Source organism: Oreochromis niloticus, linkage group LG14 (genome assembly GCF_001858045.2).
Source record: "Oreochromis niloticus isolate F11D_XX linkage group LG14, O_niloticus_UMD_NMBU, whole genome shotgun sequence".
Lineage (NCBI taxonomy): Eukaryota > Metazoa > Chordata > Actinopteri > Cichliformes > Cichlidae > Oreochromis > Oreochromis niloticus.
This window is the reverse complement of record NC_031979.2, coordinates 30,701,223-30,721,777: the sequence shown is the minus strand read 5'-3', so window position 1 is coordinate 30,721,777 and position 20,555 is coordinate 30,701,223. Positions and strand designations below refer to the sequence as shown.

Here is a 20,555-nt window from a genome sequence, read left to right as displayed (position 1 = left end):
CAACTTGATTTATCAGTGCAAAGCTAAAATTGATAGGGTGTCATTACTGCGCAGGGAGCTGTCTTGGAGAGATGTATCAAAGCCTCCTCATTTTGATTTAGCACAGCGGATCAATACAACCCTATACTGTTTCAATTTGAGGACTATTGATTTTTCTATGCTGACTCCATACAGAGGGACATTCATCATCAAGCAAGCATATAGTATGGATCCAACGGGCCACCATAGGGTCTGATCTGCGTATTTTTCAGGCAGATCATATGACTGTAGAGCAGCTGTTTTAAAGCCGTGTACAGATCATTTCCTCATTTACCGCTCTTGCTGTAGGTGCTACAACACAATTTCCTAAAACTGTTTGCTCTAATGTGAAGAACAACTTAAAATCAACTGGCTGCAGATACCAGGAATTTAGAAACAGAGAAATCTAATACTTGGGCATCTAATAAGCAAAGCTGCAAACACAGTGGTTTAAAAAAAACAAAAAAACAAAACTAAAAAACAGTGTCAGTAGTTTCTGACTACCGCCTTCCTGTGAATAATTTTGTTTATAATATATTCTACACTAATGATAAATATCCCTTGGCATGTCCCCAGGCAGAACTTTGGAGTTAAAGGTAAAGCAATTTCTGTGCAAGAGGGTAAAAACAAACATTACTAACTAAAGGTTCACTCCCTCCCTCTCTCTCTCTCTCTCTCATAAACACACACACACACGCACACACACACATAACAGACAGCCACCTCAAAATGCTTGAGGGCTTTATATTTTACAAGAGAAGCATAAATGGGAAAGTTAATGTAGCATTGAATAAGACTGAGCTGCTGAACTGCAACACTGCCTTGAGCTTGTGAGCATATTGCATCATTTTTCTTCACCAGCAGGTTACCATTAAATTTGAATTTGTTGGAAGTTTTGCGGTATCATTTACAATGCACCCACGCTCAATAACCTTTTGTTTCAATGCAAATGCTATGCCTCTGAGAGAGGCTCCATAAATATTTGAACAAGAGCCCAGAATTCAGTCCAATAGATTTTCATGGGTAGTTAAGGTTCAGTCAGTTTTAAGAAAATCTGTACTTGGACCCTGAGATCCTCACAGTCACGGTCAAAATATTAACATAATATTAAACACAGTGTTTGGATATGGTCAGTTTTTCTGCCATTGTTCTGGAAGCAATTGCAATACATTATTGCCTCTAACAAATCTAAGTGTCAACAGGAAATTGCAGCATGTGATGTCAATATACATGCATTTCATAAAATTAGGCTGGCTACTGCACACAATGTTCCGTGAGTAGAAGGATAAAGAACACAAATTTAGCTGCTTAGAACATCTACTGATTTTGAGGGAAAATGCTTGAAACATTAAAAACATAAAATAAAGCTATAAAAATTAATTACCAGACTTAGTACAACATTTTTTCATATTATGAGCAAACCTGGTTTAAGATCTGAAACAAATTCACGCTCAGCAAACCCAGTCGAACATCTGCACTGTATTGTTACAACGTAATAACAAACTCAAAGCTACTGTTTCAGCAAAGATGCAAAAATTTGGCAAATAAGCAGTTGTGGTTTGTGTATAAAGTGGCAGACTTTCTCTCAACTGGCTGCTCTTGACTTAATTTTATGTGAACAAATTTACTATTACTGTGCGTTTCTACAACTGGCCTGTATAATGTGATGTGGATATTTAACTCAAACTGCCTGAGGCTTTCCCTGCACCAAGTCATCGTTCATAGTTCTGCTATTATAAAAAACTGCATGCTTTTTGTCATATCTGTAATTCCCAGCCATAAGCCCAGAAGAAAACAAACAGCTTGTTGTGACTCCTTTGTTTGTCTAAAATAACTAGCTGTCAATGCTTCTAACCAGCCCTGCATCCATGGGACCATGTGGATGATAGTGAAAAGTAAGCAGCAGAGCGGGAGAGCTGGTGGTTGTTTTAACAGGGCCCATGGGGAAGGCTGCAACTACCACCAGGTGCTGGGCTGTGTTACTGAGAGGGTCAATGAATGCCTGGACAATGCTGCAGAAACACCCCAACCCCCGTCTTCCACCCCGGTATGTTAGATGACTGGCCAATCAGCTGTCCCCAGAGGATTAAGCCACTCGGCACTGTAATTGCATTTGCTGACCTGATTGCTGACCCTATCGGATCCTGGGAAAATGACATTAACTGGTGGCCCTATCCTCTGGCTGCAGAGTACTGTGAACAGGTAGCTTTTGTCCTGTAGGTTGGACCTAACATTGAGTGGCTATAGTTTATCTTGAAGACTTAACACCACCCATGTTGTTTCTGCAGTTAAACTAGTTCAAGTGTGGGGACCTACCTCTGGGCCAGCGTGCCCCAGGCACCGTGCTTGTTGGTGAGGATGTTGACGATTTTCTGCTTTAACTGGTTGGCTGTTACATGGTCTCTGTGTTTAGCAGCGCAAATCAGGTGGTCACACATCTTCTCTTCCTCTTTTCTGTCAGCAGCATACTGAGCACAGTTTGACTAATTTCAGATTTAAGAAAAGAGAAGAAAGAAAAAAAATGTGTTAATCTCATTCTGTATTTATAGATTTAGGTACAGTATCTACCATCAAATTTGATGTTGGACATTGTTCTAATAGCATTTGAAAATGTCTTACTTGAATAAAGTCGGAATAATATATACACTCTAATGGAGCATTTGTCACGCTGAAGAATGTTATAGCTTCATTCAACACACTTGAGTGCATAAAGATATTAGTGGACAGCTGAGAGATATATTTCTACTCCCTTGGAGGAGGGCACTAAATCACTGCAAGCACATGAAGGCAGTCCATTGCCTAACCGCGGACAGATGAGGCTTCCTGTTAGGTAGCTTTGGATGGCGCTATTAGGGGAGAAGAATATAGCCTGTCAGGGTTTACAAAGCTACAATGCCATTATATCAATAAAATGTTTATGCTGTCCGCTGGTATAGCAATGGGTTAAAATGTGAAGATTTGCAGTTGTCTTCTAAAACAAACTGTAAGAATGTGTAAGAACACATTGTTTTATATCATTCAAATCATAAATATAAAAAAAAATATCTACTTGTCAGAATGTTTAAATAAAATACAATGTGTAAAATTTGCAGCTTTACTTGTAAACCTTTTTCCTGAAGTCAGCGCAACAGAAGCGCACCAGGTAGCTAAATGTAAACTAGAGGAGCACATGCGACTCTGTCTCACTAGGCCACCCTGAGGGGAACTCTTGCTAATATTCGCAATCTAATTTGCTAACAGAAGCTGGAAGTTAATTGAATTTCCTGCTTTAAAATTTGAATTCTGTCAGATATTATACTTCAACATATACCTCATAAAGCGGATAACTCAATCTCCGCCCGTCACCTCACATTACCACGTGACGCCGTGACAAATATCAAACATTATTTATCACTTAAAGCATATGACGCTTCTTCCTGACACCAACTTAATTGTAAAACTGTCTTATCTGCGTCCTGAATCTTCAATCTTGAAGAGTGGGTAATAAAGTAATGTCAGGCCTAGATGAAAAGTGTAGGCTGTCTGGTGTTGGCAGACAGAACGGATGGGGCCAGGTACACTTCCCCCTTCTCCTGACATTGCATATCTAACCGTCTCTTCCAGTTTATCTAGCGGGTCAAGGATCCTCAAGAACTGTATATCAAGCAGCTGTTTGAGGATGGCTGCATCTCCCAGATAAGAAACTCATCACTACTCATATGTACAAGCTGTTAACAGAGCTGGCGGAAATGTGTGTGTGTGGTTTGTTCGATAGCAAACACACACATTTTGATGTTGAACAGTCAGACTGGTAATACTTCATAACAACTGTTGTTGCGATAATTGCATGATTATAAAACTTTGTGAATAGTTCATAAATGCAGTTTTGTGTATTTTTGGCTATTATAAAGCTGTAATGTTGCTGTTTTAAATATTTTTGTTTTAAAGTAAGCAGGTGGTGTTACAATTTAAAATCAAAAGACCAAAAACCTGAAAACTACGGTTCATGTCCTGTTTAACTCTCAGTTTTGTTTTCCCCCCTAGTCTATCTCACCATTACTGCAACCCCAACCCTGTGGGTATCTCCAAGATAGCACAATATTTGAAACCCTCACTAATGAGGAATTAAACTTTTATTATGATACCAAATTAAACAAGTGTATTAATCAGATTTGTAATATAAATCTACCAAACCATCCATCCACTTTTGTTGTCTAGTTCGGGGTAATATAGCACGGAGAATATTGCGCGTGCAGATGATATCTGAATGCAATGGTTATCATTTCCCACCTCTCCCAGCTATGATGCTAACACGATGCAATAAATAATTCATAAATCAAAGCTGCTCACTCTTTCACAACAGCAGTTAGCTCTGCATGTTTGATATGGTAGATATTTACACTGGATAACCTTCCATAAGAAACCCCAAAGGGATCTGTGTCTCCTCCCAGGATAAAACAGGAGATTTTTTTGCTTTTTAAATGAGTGTGTAAACCACTACACAACTTGCAACTTGACAGTACTTGCTTTTGCCTTATGAAATGCTTTAATTCTTTGTGGCAAACATTCAACACGATGTTGGAAACACTGCTCATTTTCATGTACTTCTGTACCAGTGTGGTCTTCTTCTGTTTCAAAGTTCAGGGTGTTGTGCATTCAGAGATGCTCTTCCACATGCCTTGGCTGTAAGGAGTGGTTATTTTAGTTATTGTTGTCACTAACAATCCGCCATTTGTGCAAAATCATGTACTTTCTCCCACAGTCTGATGTTCACCTTTGAACTTCAGAAGGTTTCTTGATTATGCATTTATAATTTCATTGCTGCCATGTGATTGGCTGATTTGAATCAATGAGCAGTTGAACAGGTGTACTTAAAGTGGCCAGTGAGTGTAATTTATTGTAATTATTAACCTTCAAATAACAATTTGCTGTATTTGAAAAAATACTACTTACTTTCATAACATTTATTAGTGATGTTTTTATAAGGTCTTACCATATGATTTATTATTGCTTTTGCTATTACTCCACTGTGCACTTCTTTTATTATGCCACTTAAACCCTAGTGTTTCCTTTCATATCTGAAATGATAGTTTGATGAGCGTAGGCTAAATACAGACAAAGGGATTTTATCCCCCGAGTTAGTTGGCAAAAGCTCATATCAAAATCCTAAATTAATATTGCCGGGATCCCTTTGCCACCAATAATTAAATTTATATGAGTTGTAAGAGCGAGGATTTAATCCTCGTGAGGACACAGAGGGACACGATTACTGAGCATATAAAGTTGAATGTCTGTTTTATACTAATAGGATTTGTTTAGAGCTCATTAGCAGATTGTCAAATTCTATTTTCACAGCAGATGGTAAAACTGAAATTTGGTCAATTGAAATAGTAAAATAGTGCATTTACTGTTGATTCAGTAAGCTGCGCAACTCTGGGCAGGCCTTTAATGCCTTCAGAAGCATAGTTTATACCTCAAACTCTGCATGTTTGTGCACGTCCTCTGCTCGCTGTCTGTTGAGGATGAATTCAGCCTCGTTGGCAACCCGGACTATGTGGTCCTTCATGGCATGGCAGAGCAACCTTTAACATTGCAAAGAAATTTAAAAACAGGAGAAAACATCAGGATTTTAAAAATTATTATGCATTTCAAAGACACTCCAAAGGAACGCGCAGTGTTAAGGTAAATTTAGCTTGTCAGGACTGTGTAACATTCTGGTTAGTGAGAGAGGAGACTGGTAAACAGAATCATTTGTCTGAGTTATGTTGCAAGGCTGCAGGTCAGTGACAGACCCCTCTGTAGCATTAAGGAGGGAATAGAGTGTCATTAGAGCACTGGAGCCTGTCTGCCACACTCCTGATTGACTGAGCATCCCTTCCCACTGACCAGAACATCAACCCAGAGACTGTATTGCTGACAAGTCTGGCGGTGGAAAGCTTCTCACATGGCTGAGTCTAGACACTCCGTGGTCTCCACCCACATTCACATATAGGTTCCAGCATCTTTAATAAGTGAAAACACCCTGGATATTGTGTGTAGATTACATGCCATTTTACACACCATTAGGCCAGCTTTGTTTTAATTAAAACACCCCTTGTTCCTCTTCAGTGCTTGATACAGATTGTAATTTTCCCTCCCGTCCCAAGGAGAGGCAGTAATCCCAAGGCTGCATTCATCAGCTGCTCTTGCCTCTTTAGTTGTTGACAAGCACTCGTTAATAGACAGAAGTTCACTGTTCAAAGACAGAGGCTGACAACGCCAAGCTTTGTTTCGAAACCAAGAATAGATGAGAAAGCAAGTTGACAAGTGATATTTGGAGATGGAAAAAAGACATTTATGCGCTCCACCAGACTTTTTGTGGTATTATTTCATGCATAGAAAACACTAATCAATCACCATTTGCGCTATGACGGGAGTGAGGGTGCTTAGCTGCTACAACAAATGCAACTAAAATTTCATTATGTCGAGAGGGGGGCCTGATTATCATTAACATTTCTACTTTCTTTCACTACAACAAATGTCTTCTCATCAGTCATTTCAGCAGCATTAAAGTTAAAAGGTTGTTTTTTATTTGTCTTGGTCCTTTGACTGCTTCCATGTGTTGATTTGGAATGCACCTCCTGACAGTGCCTTCAGCAGAGGCGCCTCTCTCATCTCACGTTGGCATTCATTGATATACAACTCATGAAATACATTAGTTATAAAAGTAGTAACACACCTTTCTTTCTCAATAGCTATTTAATATGATAATGCATGGTGCTTGAAGCTGCAATAACTTAATGAATGCTCTTTCTCTTTCCCTTTGTTTTCGTGAGGGGAGGATAAATGGCCTCTAAAGTGGATGTCCGATCAGATTGTGGAATAAGCTTAAATAAAATATCCACCTAATCAGAGCATTTTTAGCCTGCCTGTTAATTGCTTGGAATTCAAACAGTTGCATTATGAAACATAGCTGAACGTTCTGTTGCACATACAACAGATACAATGTCTATGTCAGCCACGCCTTGTAAGGCAAACAGATTTACCAGACTACAGCTACATATACGTCTGTCTAGTTAAGCAGAATAGGTGCACAGAGATTTGAGTAAGACTGGAAAATTATGTGTCTGTCAGCAGCACCCTGGACAGCGCCGTGTGGCCCTACTGACTGAAGCTCTTTGTTCCCGAGCCAGCGGGGGACTCAGAGAAGCCTGGCTGGGCTCAGGCTTGAACCTGGGCATCGAGGAGGCCTGGCCAGATGGGTCAGCAGATGGGCAAGGAGGCTGAGCCGCCCCTGATCTGCTCGACAGAAAACACAGTCTGGCCACACCCAGGGAGGAAGAGGGAGGAATCAAGCACAGCACAGAAAAACACAGCAAAAAAGACAGAGGGAAAAAAATACAAGAGGAGGACCCGAGATTCTTATGTTATCCTCTCACAACAATCTTATTTACTTTTACCCCCAACAGAGCAGCCAAGAGGAGCAAGAGGTTTATGGGCAATCTAGTAAAAAAACAGGGGGATTAGTAACCCAGTGTCTGGCCTTGTGGTTTAATCTTATGTATATTAATAAACTGATACTTTACCTCCCTTCATTAATTAGCTCAATGAATGCCAGTCCAGCATTCTTTTGAATCGAGTTCTGCCACTCCTGAAGAGAAAGAAAAAATATTTATTACTCACACAAGGACTGCATGTGCATCTAAATTACCATAAAGCTAACAGGATAATAAAAAGAAGACATCAGAAATCTTTGCAAAGCACATCAAAAGTTAAAACAGACTTTGCATCCAATATGCAACAAGATCATTTGGAAAAGAGTGACAAGAATCACATTTCGTCATGAAAATTTTATATTTGAAACTGCAATTTAGATACAGTTTCATAGCTTGTAATTCAAGTACGTAAAAAAAGCATTTAGTTGATATATCCTTGGAGGAAAAAAAATAAAGTGATAGCTATAAAAAGCTGAAATTCTGCACCACATGTGAGACCATCCTTTCTTCCTCTGTGAAAAGATCTGTAAACACAGGAGAGATGTAATTGTGGGATGAAACTGTATCCTCTCGCTTAAATACAGCCATTTCCTCCGTCCCTTACAGTGACAGATTACTGAGCGGGCTCACTGAGCCCTGCAGTGAGTGCCTGGAAGGTATCCGAGTCCCGGGCCAGAGTGCCAGCACTTGCTGTCTCACAACATGCTCTGGAAATGATTAAAAAGCAGTTTGAGCGCGCGCCTTTCACTGTGGGAAATTCGGCTCTCCTGTAACCTTACTGAGGTGCAAATGGAAGAGAAAATAGAGAAGGCCACAGTTCAAAAGAAAAGGGGAAACAGAAGAAAAAATGAAAGGGGAAAGGGTTTTAGTTCTAAGGGCTAATAATGTACATGTAACTCAAGGCTATTCACATATATAAAGGAACCTTTGAACATTGTTTACCAAAATAGCATTAAATATAACTGCTATTCCCAACTGAAAGACTATATGGGGGATATATAATCTACATGCAGAAAAGAGGTACACACTGCTTGTTCCCTGTGAGTGTCTGGATAAGATAAGCAGCATTTGTTTAGTACAGTACCAAAATAACTGACATTGACATTATTATGTATGGGTACGTGTTTTTGTACATAGTTGTTGTGACTGACACATACTGGTTCACGCACGAGTGCACAGTCTGACCCTACGATGCGTTAAGTCAGGGAGATGGTGCTGACAAACTGCTGAGCATCTGGTCTCCAAATGTTCCCCCTGACCCCTTTCCTGTGCTACAGTATCTGCCCGGAATAGGCTGTTGTTGATTTGGAAAGGGATCATGTACAGCCAGACTTCCAAGGTTCCACTAGCACCATGCTCACGTGACAAAAATAAATACGGAAATCAAGGCAGACATGACACTTGGGCAACACCGGGAAAGTGGCAGCAGGTCAGAGGAGGTAAAGCATGAACTAGTCAAATATGCTATCTTGTCTGAGGTATGCTTGTTGACAGCTGAGATAGCACTTCAGAGACTCTCTTTTTTCCTCTTTCTTTTTTTTTTTTAGCTGGAGTGCACAACTCCCAGAGGAGGCTGCCTTTGATTGCAGAGATTTAAAAAATCCTCTGCAGCCCATTTGAAGGAAATTAGGCTCGACGTGCAGCTCCTTAAAAAGAGATGTAATTCTTGATGTAAATGCAGACCATGACCACAGTGCAGCACCTCTGGCTATGTAAAGTTTGTTTAGTAGTTTCGCCAAGAAAAACGAAAATTTAAAGATGCACCAATAGTTTGGCCTTTTGGACATGTCTGGTTACAATTAATAAAAAAGGCTTGACATATTTTTTTCTCATTATTATTAGCTCATAATTACATATCAAGGATTACTATTCTCTTAGTAATATCTGAGCAGAACTAAAGTCCTATAGTCACTTGCTTCTAGCTGTGTTTAGTTTCCACAAACTATGACTCATTAACACTGTGTTTGATCTGATATAAACTTCATTTAGCTTTCTGGGAAAAAAATGCCCGCAGCTGGAAAAAAGTGAAGACTACAGTAGTCTACTGTATACAAACGAATTTGCTACAAGTGGCTAAAAAGTGCCATAATACTAAAGAGCAGGTGAGTTTGTTGAAACAGAAACGATACTAGAAAGTGTTTGATGCTCACTTGGGGAAATGCTGGAATTCTCCATTCTATCTTTGAAAATCCTACCACCTAAAATCCCACAACTCCTGTCCCAGTGAACAGCTTGATGGCCTTGAGAGGCATCTCTCTCTTCCCACTTTCATCTTCCTGAAATTCAGCAGGGCACTAAGTATTTGTGGTGTTTCAATCCAACCTGTCAGTATGCGGGAGCCTTTGCTTTTATCTACTCTGCTTTGCTCTGTTGTACTCTCCACATCTGGAGGCCTTCCATCACTAAATCTCTGTGGCTCCACTCTAGATCCCCCCCTGTATGTTTAAGCTGTTACAAGAAACAGAGCTGCTTGACCCTTTCATTCAGCTGCCCAGACTGAGGAGAGACACACAGTGTCTGCAGCCATGGCCAGCAACATGATGATTGCTGTGATTAGTATGCATAAATAAGAAAAGGCAGATCATTAGCGCTAATTTATTCATAAAAGTGACAGGTCACAAAACAGAGAGGGACTAAAGGTCATCTAAGTGCCCTCCTTGCTGTCTTAAAACATTAATGTTAAAGTATGTGAGGGGGCATGTCAAAGATGGCATTTTATTGTGATAAAAGCTCACCCTGCATCTGACAAGACCCGCTGTGCTTTCTAAAATCAGCTGAGATTTGATATGTGCTACCAAAGACATTAATTATGAGCTCCTTGCATTGCAGTTATTAATCAGATTAAAGATTGTCTCTGCTACGTCTGACAGCTGGTCAGCACATATGAGCTTGGTTCCCTGAAAAAAGTCATGAAGAACACACTGCTAATGATCTATTCCTACATCAGTTAATTATATTAGCTGGTAACAAAACTGGAGTATATTAATAGAGAGAGTGTATTATAAAGATGAAGAGCAATAGTTCATCTTTATCTGAACGGTTTTAGAAGGACACCAAACCATACAATCTAGTTTCAAGGCCTTGCTGTCTGATCGATATCTCAGCCTGGGTTTCAGCCCGCGAGCCCCTAATGGCAGGAACCTCTGGAGCTGCAGTAATGCTATCTGTGTAACGGGGGGTGGACTCAGACCCTTAACAGCATGCTGACGCTCTCATCTGCAATAAATCCTAAAGCTGGAAAATGCAACTTCCCACAGACAGAAAAGCAGCACAAAAAGGAGCCCATCAAAAACCATCAAAAGAGCAACAATAACTCAAAACTGGCTCCCCCATTTATGTACATTTTTTGGTGGAAAGCCCCTGAATAATGGCCTCCATATAACAGAGGCTCAGCTCCCTGCCGAAGAGCCCTTTGGACTATGGATACCATGGAGCACACTTCGTGGCAATCCACCTCCTCAAGACTTTGGCCCAGCAGTCTGGATCCACAAAGAGGCACCAAGTAATGGCTTCCTTATGGGCTCCCGACGCAAGACTGATGGGCTGACAGAAGGTATGTTAAATGTCTCCTGTTCTAACTGCTACATCAGGGCTCTGACCTTCCCTAAAACATGGGCTTAACAAGAGATTCAGAGGGTCAGCTCAAAGGTGATCAGTCACTCGCAGGGTTGGCATGAGGTGGAGCTCATTCTCTAAAGGAGAGCTTGGTAATAAAGCTCTAGGGCATAGTGAGAAAGTCAGTAGATTCTCAGAGATCAGTGTGTGTCTGTACCATCCGTCTGGACAATTAGCTCAAAGAGGGAAGAGATTAAATAACTTGCTGTCTAACATGAGCCCTCAAAACTGAAGCAAGTCCTAACAATAAATGTATATACTTTCAAAATATCCACAACTTGGACTGGATAAAGGGTATATCTAATGTGTACGTCTCTGTTTAAAATACATCTTTCAAAGTAAGAGTTGAGTGAACTAGGTTATAGCAATGACCATGTCTAATTTGCCAGTACAGTGTGTCAGTTTATATTGAACCGCAAGGGTTGAAACCAGATCCTTGCACGTCTCCACAGAGTGTTGGCAGAGAGTATGTTATCAAGAGAAGCAGAGTATAGAAAGGCCTATTAGACATGAAAAAGAATGGCAGATAGAAAAAGACAAAGAGAGCCTGAGAAGATGAAAACTGTGAAATAGATGAGAAAGAAAATGCTCACCTGAGAACAAAGGAGCATGACGAGCTCCACCACTGAGGTACTTGACTTCATACACACTAGACCTTTGGAGATAAAGCAGATGAAAAGAAGAGACATTAACCTTGCATGTTAAAGCACATAAGCATACAACTGTTGGTATGATAAGGTGTAATCATTTGGGCAAACAAGATAAGATATAAAAAAGAAAAACGCATAGAGTACATCACCGACATACAATATTCGACTTGTGCAAAGCTACTGTATATAGCCTCTTTTAACATTTTTGCCAACCCTCCCCAAATTGTGTTCCCAATTTGCCTGTCATAAAATTGTAAAGAAGAAAAAAAGAAAGAACAAAAAATACATCTGCAACACATTTACATACGAGCACTCCAACCCCCACACACACACGTCCTTCACACATGCCACACGCTCACAGAAGACATTCACAGCTTCTTCCCACATCTCCATTCGGTAGACGGTGAGCCACCGAAGCAGACAACTCTCTAATGAAACATGGGCAGGTGTGAAAAGCTCATTTGTAGAAACAATGGCTGCAACTGGTCTCGTATTCTGCACCTCCAGCCCTTCTGCTGCACTTGGCGAGAACCATTAAAGGTGCAATCATTAATAAAGCAAAGAAAGGAACTCTATAGTACTCATTATAGGCAGGCAGAGTAAAAAACCTTTGCCCCATGGATGTTGTTGTTTCATGGATGATGGGGTATCCACCAAAGGAACTTTAAGTTTTTGACAGTACAAATACTAGTACAAAATAGTATTTATGGAGTTGTTATAATGGCTTATTTAATAAAATTATTGAATAGTGAGTTGAATAATGAGTTTTGCATTATACTGAAAGGTAGAGTTATCTTTGATATTAGTCAGTTATATTAAGTATGCAAAAAACACCTGAATACACAGGTATAAAGATCCAACATTATACAGAATAGCTTAATGAGAAATGCACGAGTGTCTGCTGTAATAGCACAGAAAACAATAAATAAAACAGTCACATTTGTGTCCAGAGTAAAATTTGCTGTCCACATGTAAACACAGTAGCAGACCTACCTCCAAAAGTCCAAACACTAAAACTGCAGTAACATTTACATTGGAAGACACGCCTGTTAAATATGGGCATTGATTGATAACAATGAAATATACAGATAATATTAATGCACTTGTGAATTTGTAAACTATGATCTGTAAACATAAAACATTAATATGTTTTTTAAATTTGAATTTGATTGTAATTAACAATATCATGATAACCGAGGAAAATGAAGTTTCCTTTCATGGCTTTTTACTTATTACTATTATTTTCTATTTATTTTTTATTATTTTATGTAATATATATAGCATATGAGTTGGATGCTCATATTAGACATGTGCGAGTAATACCTGTGAGATAAAAGCTCAGGCCTCAGTCTGCTCTAAATGTTCTGCTTCAGGCAGAGTTTTTTTTTTTTGCTGTTTTTTTTTTATTATCTTGGCTCTGTGTGATGTCAGTGCAGTAGTTATCCCTAATATAATCATCTCAGCCACACAGCTCTGGCTCGAAGATTCTGTTTGCATGAAACAGCCAATGAGAAAAAAGTTCACTGCCACCCTCCATGTCAGCAAAGGTAGAGGAGCTAAAATGGATTATTTTAATAAAAGAATGAACAGAGGGGCTACAAAAAGACCTGAAAGTACTGAGATTAATATGGATTATTTTGAACTTTGAATGGTACAAGGGTGGAAACTTTGAGCCGGTAATGAGCATAAATGGTCCCCTTTAAAGGTCAACTAGACAAAATTCAGCGGAAATAGTTTTACTTGTGTGATTAAACGGTATAATGTAACACAGAATGCAAAATATTCGAACCCTGGACGGACGGATCTTTTGGTCACTGATTCTCCATTGAGTTCTATTCATGAGCAGAGACTGTCCAAGGGAACATATTGTAAATACTCTAAGAGGATGTGACCCTTCTCTTGTACACAGAGTGCCACAGTTGACCTCTTGTTATAGCAGTGACACGCTAAGCCATAAGTCAGTCCGAACTGACACAGTAGTCAGGTGGCCAACTGACCCTGGCCTTGTGCTGGTAGACAAACTAAATGCATTCTATTTAAACATGGCCTGCCAGTCCTTTCCTGTAAACAGGGCAGGGTTAAGGCATGGGTGAATGTGGCATTGTGGGGTGATGTGCCGGCAAGCTGGGCCACTCAGGGGACAGCAAGGAGCAGGCGGCAGGCATCACAACAGCGGCAGTGTTCGCGTACAGCTCTTACCCAACAACTCCAAGTGTAAAGCTCAGGGTGCACACAACATAATTGCTGCAGTGACCACATGTCTGCAAAGGGGGTGAAGGAATAGAGTGAGGCAAAGGGGCACACGGGGCACAGGAGGGCTTGACCCCGGGCAATCTAAGGAGTGATGGATGACTGGTAATTACTGGTAAATGGAGCGCCTTTGCACTGCAGCACAGTATTTCAACTGTGGGCCTGGGAAGGGTCGGGAAGAAAAGTAGATGACGAAAAGAGACGAAGGAAGAGCGAAATCAGCTCAGTCATGAACAGACTGAAACTAAGACGGGCTGAAGTGGCTTGATAAACTTCCATATCATATAGGTGTCCAAGAGCAAGTGTTGATTCTGTGTATTTGCAGTGTTTTGACTGGTAAACCTGCTCTAATCCCTGTCAGGGTTCACATTTCACAGACCCAGACAGGGTTAAACATGTCTAGAGTGCTGAGGCCCAAGCTGTCTATCTATGACCTTGTTTGTGGGGTTACAGTCTGCAGCCTGAGATCAGCTCTGGTTTGTCAGCTTGGTCAGTCTGCTGACAGACTTTGAGTGAAAGGGTAACAGACATATTCACACTTGTCAAGGCTTTGCTACCTGATTTTTCATTCCTTTCTCCTGACACTGAGTGAGTAGACCAAGCCACATGTGCATAGCATACTCACATTTCTATTTACTTATGTATATATGTATGATATACGGCTGACTTGGAGGAAACCATGCCTGTTTGTGGAACTTAACTGGCTGGAATGGAAACATTTTTAAAAAGGAGTCCGTAATACCTCAAATGTCCTTTTCATGAGTGCAGAAAAGTACTTAATGCATCATTTCACCATTCCTTTTGACAAGGCTAGTTATATCAAATACATAAGACCCTGCTTATCATTAAACATGTCAAAGCTGATTAATTTTAAAAGCTTAAATTGGATGCCACTAACAGATGCTAATAAAAAGATCCATAACACTTTAGATCCAACACTGCAAAAAAACCAAAAAAAACAACAACCTCTAACTAAATGCAATATTATTCAAAACATTAAAATATTGGAATTCCATTTTTTTAAATTAACTGGTTGTGTAAACAGTTAATAAATAAAGTATGCCCCTGGAGAAAAGTGGACAATGGTGGTCAGTAAACGTGGGTCTAAGTATTTCTCTAGCAGGGCTTTAATACAGTCACAGGAGTGCGTTCTGGCAGCATCCCGTCATTCTCTGCAAAGACCTTTTCCACCAGTGTCGGTTAGGTTACCAGCGAAAGAAAAGACTTTTGCAATCCGGATTCAGAGAAAGCATTTTGAGTGCAAGTCGAGAGAGTGGAGACCACCCGCGTATGTTTTGCGCTACACACAAACAGACAAACATCTGCAAACACACACAGTCTCACTCATGCGCGTGCTGACTGCGGTGGCCCTGTTTTCTTGTGAATACAAGCCAAAACAAGCCTGGGGAATAGAGTGGTAGTGCGCACACATGTAGGCATAGAGCCCTGAGGTTAGGCACAAGTAGCACTGTGAGAGGCTGCCAACCTGAGGCTTGAAGAAGGGACTGGAAAGCTTCATGCAGCCACCAGGAAATAAGGCTAGAGACCAGAGTGGAGTGCAGCAAAGAGATCTCACGCTTCTGCAAACACTATGCACAACCAAACCAGTCAGTGCAGCTCTATTTGTAAAGTGACTGCTGTAATACCATTTTAAAATAAAATCATTAATGCCATTAAACCTCATGGCTGCACAGAGGCAAGTCTCGGTCAAAATATTCAAGAGTACATTTCAATAGCAACAAAAATGATTCCGGTAGTACAGAAACATTTAAGCACCTATACTTCATTGGAAATAAAATGTGCGTGCATAAAGATTTTACTGTGCCCGAAAAGGTTAAAGCTTATGCAAACTCTTTACTCTGAAATAAACAACTTTTGACCAAAAAAAAAAGAAAAAAGATTTAAAAATCCTTTCTAGTACAATGCAAATGGGTAAGTTGGAAATATGATCTTATTTTGGCACTAAAAATAATGCAATGAGGTGGCAAAGGCTACCAACATTCAGTTCAAAATGAGATTGGTTGTGACAGTGAAACGCTGATGCTTAAAAAAACATCTAGGAACAATATGTGGAAAGAATTTGAGAAAAGAATCATGAAGAAAACAAACACACACACGCCACAAGATGAATGAAAGGGAAAACAAATTAAATCAGACCCCCAGCTTGTGTGCAATATCGCAACTCTCCTGTCAATGTCTACTGCATCCATCAGCTTGGCAGCCGGTGGGGTGACTGGGACAAAAATGTTAACAGCGCACCAAGAATAAAACGCACCCTACAACATCTGTACCTTCTATGAGCAACTCTTGTCCGTGGCTGCCCAGCAGGGTGCGAGATAGAAAAGGCGCAAAGTCCACAAAGATCTCTCTCAGCAGGGGTGCGACTTTCTCCAAGGCCCTTTCTAGCTTTGTAGTAATGCTGTCGAAGAGAGCACATCAAAGGAGAAGTTAGAAAAAGAAATTAGACACCTGAATTTCAAAAAGAAAACTTGAAAGAGGTCATTCTTTTTGCTACACTATCAAGAAGCAATAAAAAAGGAGCAGTGAGAGCCCCACAGTTCACCCAGTGTGCACAGCTAACAGCAGTTAGTGTGTAGTCAGACTGTCAGAGTCAGACTGGTGGGTGCAAGAGGTAACCAGCACATTTCAGAGGATGCAAACTAAGCCAGATATCAATGAGATTGTGGCTGCTATCACCAGAGATGTCAGTGAGTGAAGATTTAATGTTATTAAGAGCCATGTGAACTCACATCTCACTAGCTGTTTGCATTCTTTGTTGTGATATGTTACCAGGGTTGCACTTGAGATCACAGTTGTTCACTGCAGAGGAAGTTCCAAATCTTTTAGACAATCACTCCATGCCTCTGGCTGACATTATCTAAGAACCTCGGAAAAACTGTGAGCTGGAGTCATGCAGCCATACAAACTGAGACAGTGTACAGGCAGAGATACAGTATATCTCCTATGTGTACACACACACACAGATAAAAAAGGACAACACGAGGAGAGCTGAAGCTTGTTTTCCCAGCTAAGATGGACAGAAAGCTGCAGAATACAGAAAAACAGAAAGAGAAGAGGGACTGTGTGTAGTGTAAACCCGCTTCAAGAAACCTGGGAAAACATATTCAGAGAGATGACACACTAGCGTAAAGTGCAGGATGCAGGAAGTCTAGGTAGCTAGCATAGATGTCCTTGCCTAAGACACTGTCCTGCACCTCTGGAGGCTGTCTTTAATCCTGTCAGGGAGCTAAAGGGTTTGAGCTCAGGAGGTGTCAGCTTCTGACGTAGTGGATTCTGGTCTACTTCACAAAAGGCACTGAAATAGAGAGAAAAAAAAAAGAAACCACAGGCAATCCTTCCTTCATGTTGCTTTGGGACTTAGAAGTTGGGATCATGAAGTCATTATATTATAATAAAGAACATGAACTATGGTTATAATCAGATTTATTTGTTGATTTCAGTAGACCGAAGCAGTCTATTCAGCTCGGATGTGATCTAAAATATAACACAGGCATCAGTAGGGTCTGTGGCGAGATAGTACTATCATTGACTTCACAGTTACGCTAAGTGATGTCGGTTACTGCTGCCATGGCAACTGAATCTCTATTCCTGTGGCAGAAAACACTGAGGCAGAGCAAGAGAGGAGAGCGAGACCCTGGAGAAAGACCTGGGTTCTCAGCAGTCGGTGGGAGAGTAGATCTAAGGACGTCTGTCACAAACTATTAGAGCGACGGGAGAAGATGAGTCAAGGTCACAGCCAGCTGTACTCAGGGTAATACACATGCACATAAATTAGGTCAAACTTTGCCACAGTGTTAACATAAAACCACTTTTTTAGGGGTTTTTGATAGATATATATTTTAAAACATACAGAAAACTACAGATTTAGCACTTTGAGGAAAACTTTAAGGAAAGAAACACAATGTAGAAAAATCTGCTTTCAGGTAGATTTTATACACAAGTGACACAGTTTGACTAAATGAGTTCGGCAGAAGGGAAGAACCGTGTTGTACCTCATGTTTTCTACTGTGTCCTCAGGCATGGGGGCCACCGTCTGCACGGCCGGCAGATTCTTACTCGTGGCTCCATTGACAAAACTGGAGGAAGAGGAGGTAGAAGCAGCTGCGTCAGTGGCTCCTGCGGGAGGAATAACAGAAGCACACGACATTAATGCAGGGCAAAAATAATTTCAGATTTATACAGATGGCTGACAAATTAAAGGAAAGACGTCCATTAGGCATCTTATTATGATGTTAAGCCTCTAAGTGCTGCAAGAGCTCGCTATGGCAGTTGCTTTTGATGATAGTGGTGGTATGCAACTCATTGGTGCACATTCTGCCATATGTGTTCAACTGGGTCAAAATATGGTAAGTGTGAAAGCCATCACACATGGCTCGCATAATTTTTGCACTGATCAAACCATTCAGTGGGCCCCTAATGCCCTTTGAATGCAGGCATTGTCACAGTGGAAGAACACCACTTTGAATCAGGATATAAAATTTCATCTCATGATAAAGGTGATCACCAAACAATTTTGCATTGATTTTTAGTGACCCCTCCCCACTAAGTGAACACAAGAAAACACAATGTTATGTCTTATTGTGTTTTTACTAATCCTGTCAAGTACCAAGCAGGAATATTTAGGTAACTAAAAATAGAGAGTAAAATGTGGTAAATTCAAAGCATTTAAATACTTCCACAAGATTTGTGGAAGAAAGAGAAGCAATGCCGTATTTAAAACTATTGTCTATCTTCAGGGAAATTCCATTAATGTTACATCCAGTGGTTGTAAATGTATTTAATGGCACACAGATTGAAATGACTGAAAGAAAATGAAGGAAGGATGGGAGGTTATAAAAAGCAGCCACAATCTGGCCCCTGACAGTAGACGTCAGCCCAAATTTCAACCAAGTAGAACAAATTATGCACTTTAACTAAATCCAAGTGCAACTCAGCTGGTTCAAACTTGTGCCAGCAGGGACACATGGAACTGTTTTGTTTAGTAAAATGACAAAGATGAAGAATCAACCAACATATCGAACCAATATCAGCATTTTTGTTTTTTAAACAAGCCAATAAATTTGGATATTGTGACAACTGTAATTTAAAGGTGAAAACTGAGTCAGAGCTTCTTGGCAGCATAGTCCCAAATATAAAATCATTCTGACTGTCCTTTTGAGAGGTCAAAACCAGTGAGAATGATATCATGTGGTCTGGGTGAGAGCCTGTGGATTTAGCTGAAAACACACTTTCACTTGGGTACATTTCTCAAATTCCTTCACAAGGCCTCAGAGAGGAGAGTGATTTGTATTACCATTATTATTATTGTTATTAATAATAATAGAGCACACTAAAAGGTGTTTGAAATCCTAATTGTTTTTGGTGTTAAGTGGGGTATTTCAAAAGCCAGAGTACACTGGCTCTGAGGTGAATCCTGCTCAATGCAGCACAGCCTCGGGAGAAGCAATGTGACAGCAAAGGGGGAGAGGCCATGTAGTCAATCAGATCAGAAGCCATGTGCCATAAAAAGTCAGGGTATGCAAATTCACCTTTGTCATGAAAAATGTATTTGTTTTGCTGTGCAGTTCAAGCAGATTAAAATTAGGGTGGTGTCTAGACTAATCCTGGTAGCTAAACAACAGCCATTTTCACTCTCAGAAGCACAGGGCTGCTTTGGGGAGTCAAAAAAGGTAAAGAGTGCCATCTAGTGATAGCAACAACCACCTGCAAGGACATCCAGGATCACATGATCGTACAGAGTAAAAACACTTTGTTCTGTTCCTAGAATAGCATCATTTAACGAAAATTCAGGAGAGGTCAGTAAGATTACAAGTAATTGCAACTTACTCTGAAGCAGTATTATGTAAATCCTAGTAAGGCTACTAGGACTGAGTGTAGGATTTTAACAACGTGGTTGTACTCCAGTAACCTTGTTTGTAGCATACCCGTAGTGTTTATCATGCTTTTGGGGGTCGCAGAGGTAGCAGCAAAGATGTTGGGGGTGCTGCCAGTTGTCAAGCCTGGAGAGGTGCTGCTGCTGCTTCCCAGGGTGTTAACTGCTAGGCTGCCAGGGGAGGTTTTCTTCACAGGCACCACCACACTCCTACATCAAACACACACACAGAATGTGTCTTATTTATATATGCACCAAAAATGATGCATTAAAACCAAAATAAAATGACATTATTAAAAAACAGAGAACAGCTACAGGGTGTTGTAATTGCTGCAGGTGTATGAGATTCAAACTGTACATTATAAAAAAAAATTGCTAACATAGTTGATTTATAGTCTTGATTGAATAGCATTTTAAATATGTTTGGATCTAGAATTAGGTCTTTTATATTTGACATTCTGCTTAACAAAAAGAGAGAGGCATTTGTTTTAATAAACAAAGTTAAAAAAAAAAGTAACACAGTAACAGTTAAGAAAAAGGAAAGAAAGAAAGAAACTAAAGGAACAAAACCATCTACAAAAAAATGTAGATGAAGCAAGAGGCAAGTTTAAATCTTACAGGAATAAAAAAAAAAAAGATTTTTTTTTTTAAAATAAATTAGATGATAGCACAAAG

At 40.2% G+C, this 20,555-nt stretch overlaps 1 protein-coding gene across 7 annotated transcripts in view; it reads right to left on the bottom strand.

The window, feature by feature from the left end:
• Positions 1–20,555, bottom strand: part of nbeab (neurobeachin b) — a 200,757-nt gene that overhangs the window by 85,623 nt on the left and 94,579 nt on the right. For 4 of the 7 annotated variants that reach the window (XM_005455018.4, XM_025898038.1, XM_019367747.2 and 1 more), the window contains 8 exons: positions 19,933–20,090; positions 18,001–18,124; positions 17,184–17,303; positions 16,279–16,406; positions 11,681–11,742; positions 7,563–7,627; positions 5,471–5,579; positions 2,335–2,501 (listed from right to left, as the gene is read on the bottom strand). In XM_005455018.4, the coding sequence (XP_005455075.1) occupies positions 2,335–2,501; positions 5,471–5,579; positions 7,563–7,627; positions 11,681–11,742; positions 16,279–16,406; positions 17,184–17,303; positions 18,001–18,124; positions 19,933–20,090 (933 nt within the window). The remainder of the gene's footprint in view (positions 1–2,334; positions 2,502–5,470; positions 5,580–7,562; positions 7,628–11,680; positions 11,743–16,278; positions 16,407–17,183; positions 17,304–18,000; positions 18,125–19,932; positions 20,091–20,555) is intronic. The other 3 variants (XM_019367748.2, XM_019367749.2, XM_025898039.1) reach the window with 1 other exon arrangement.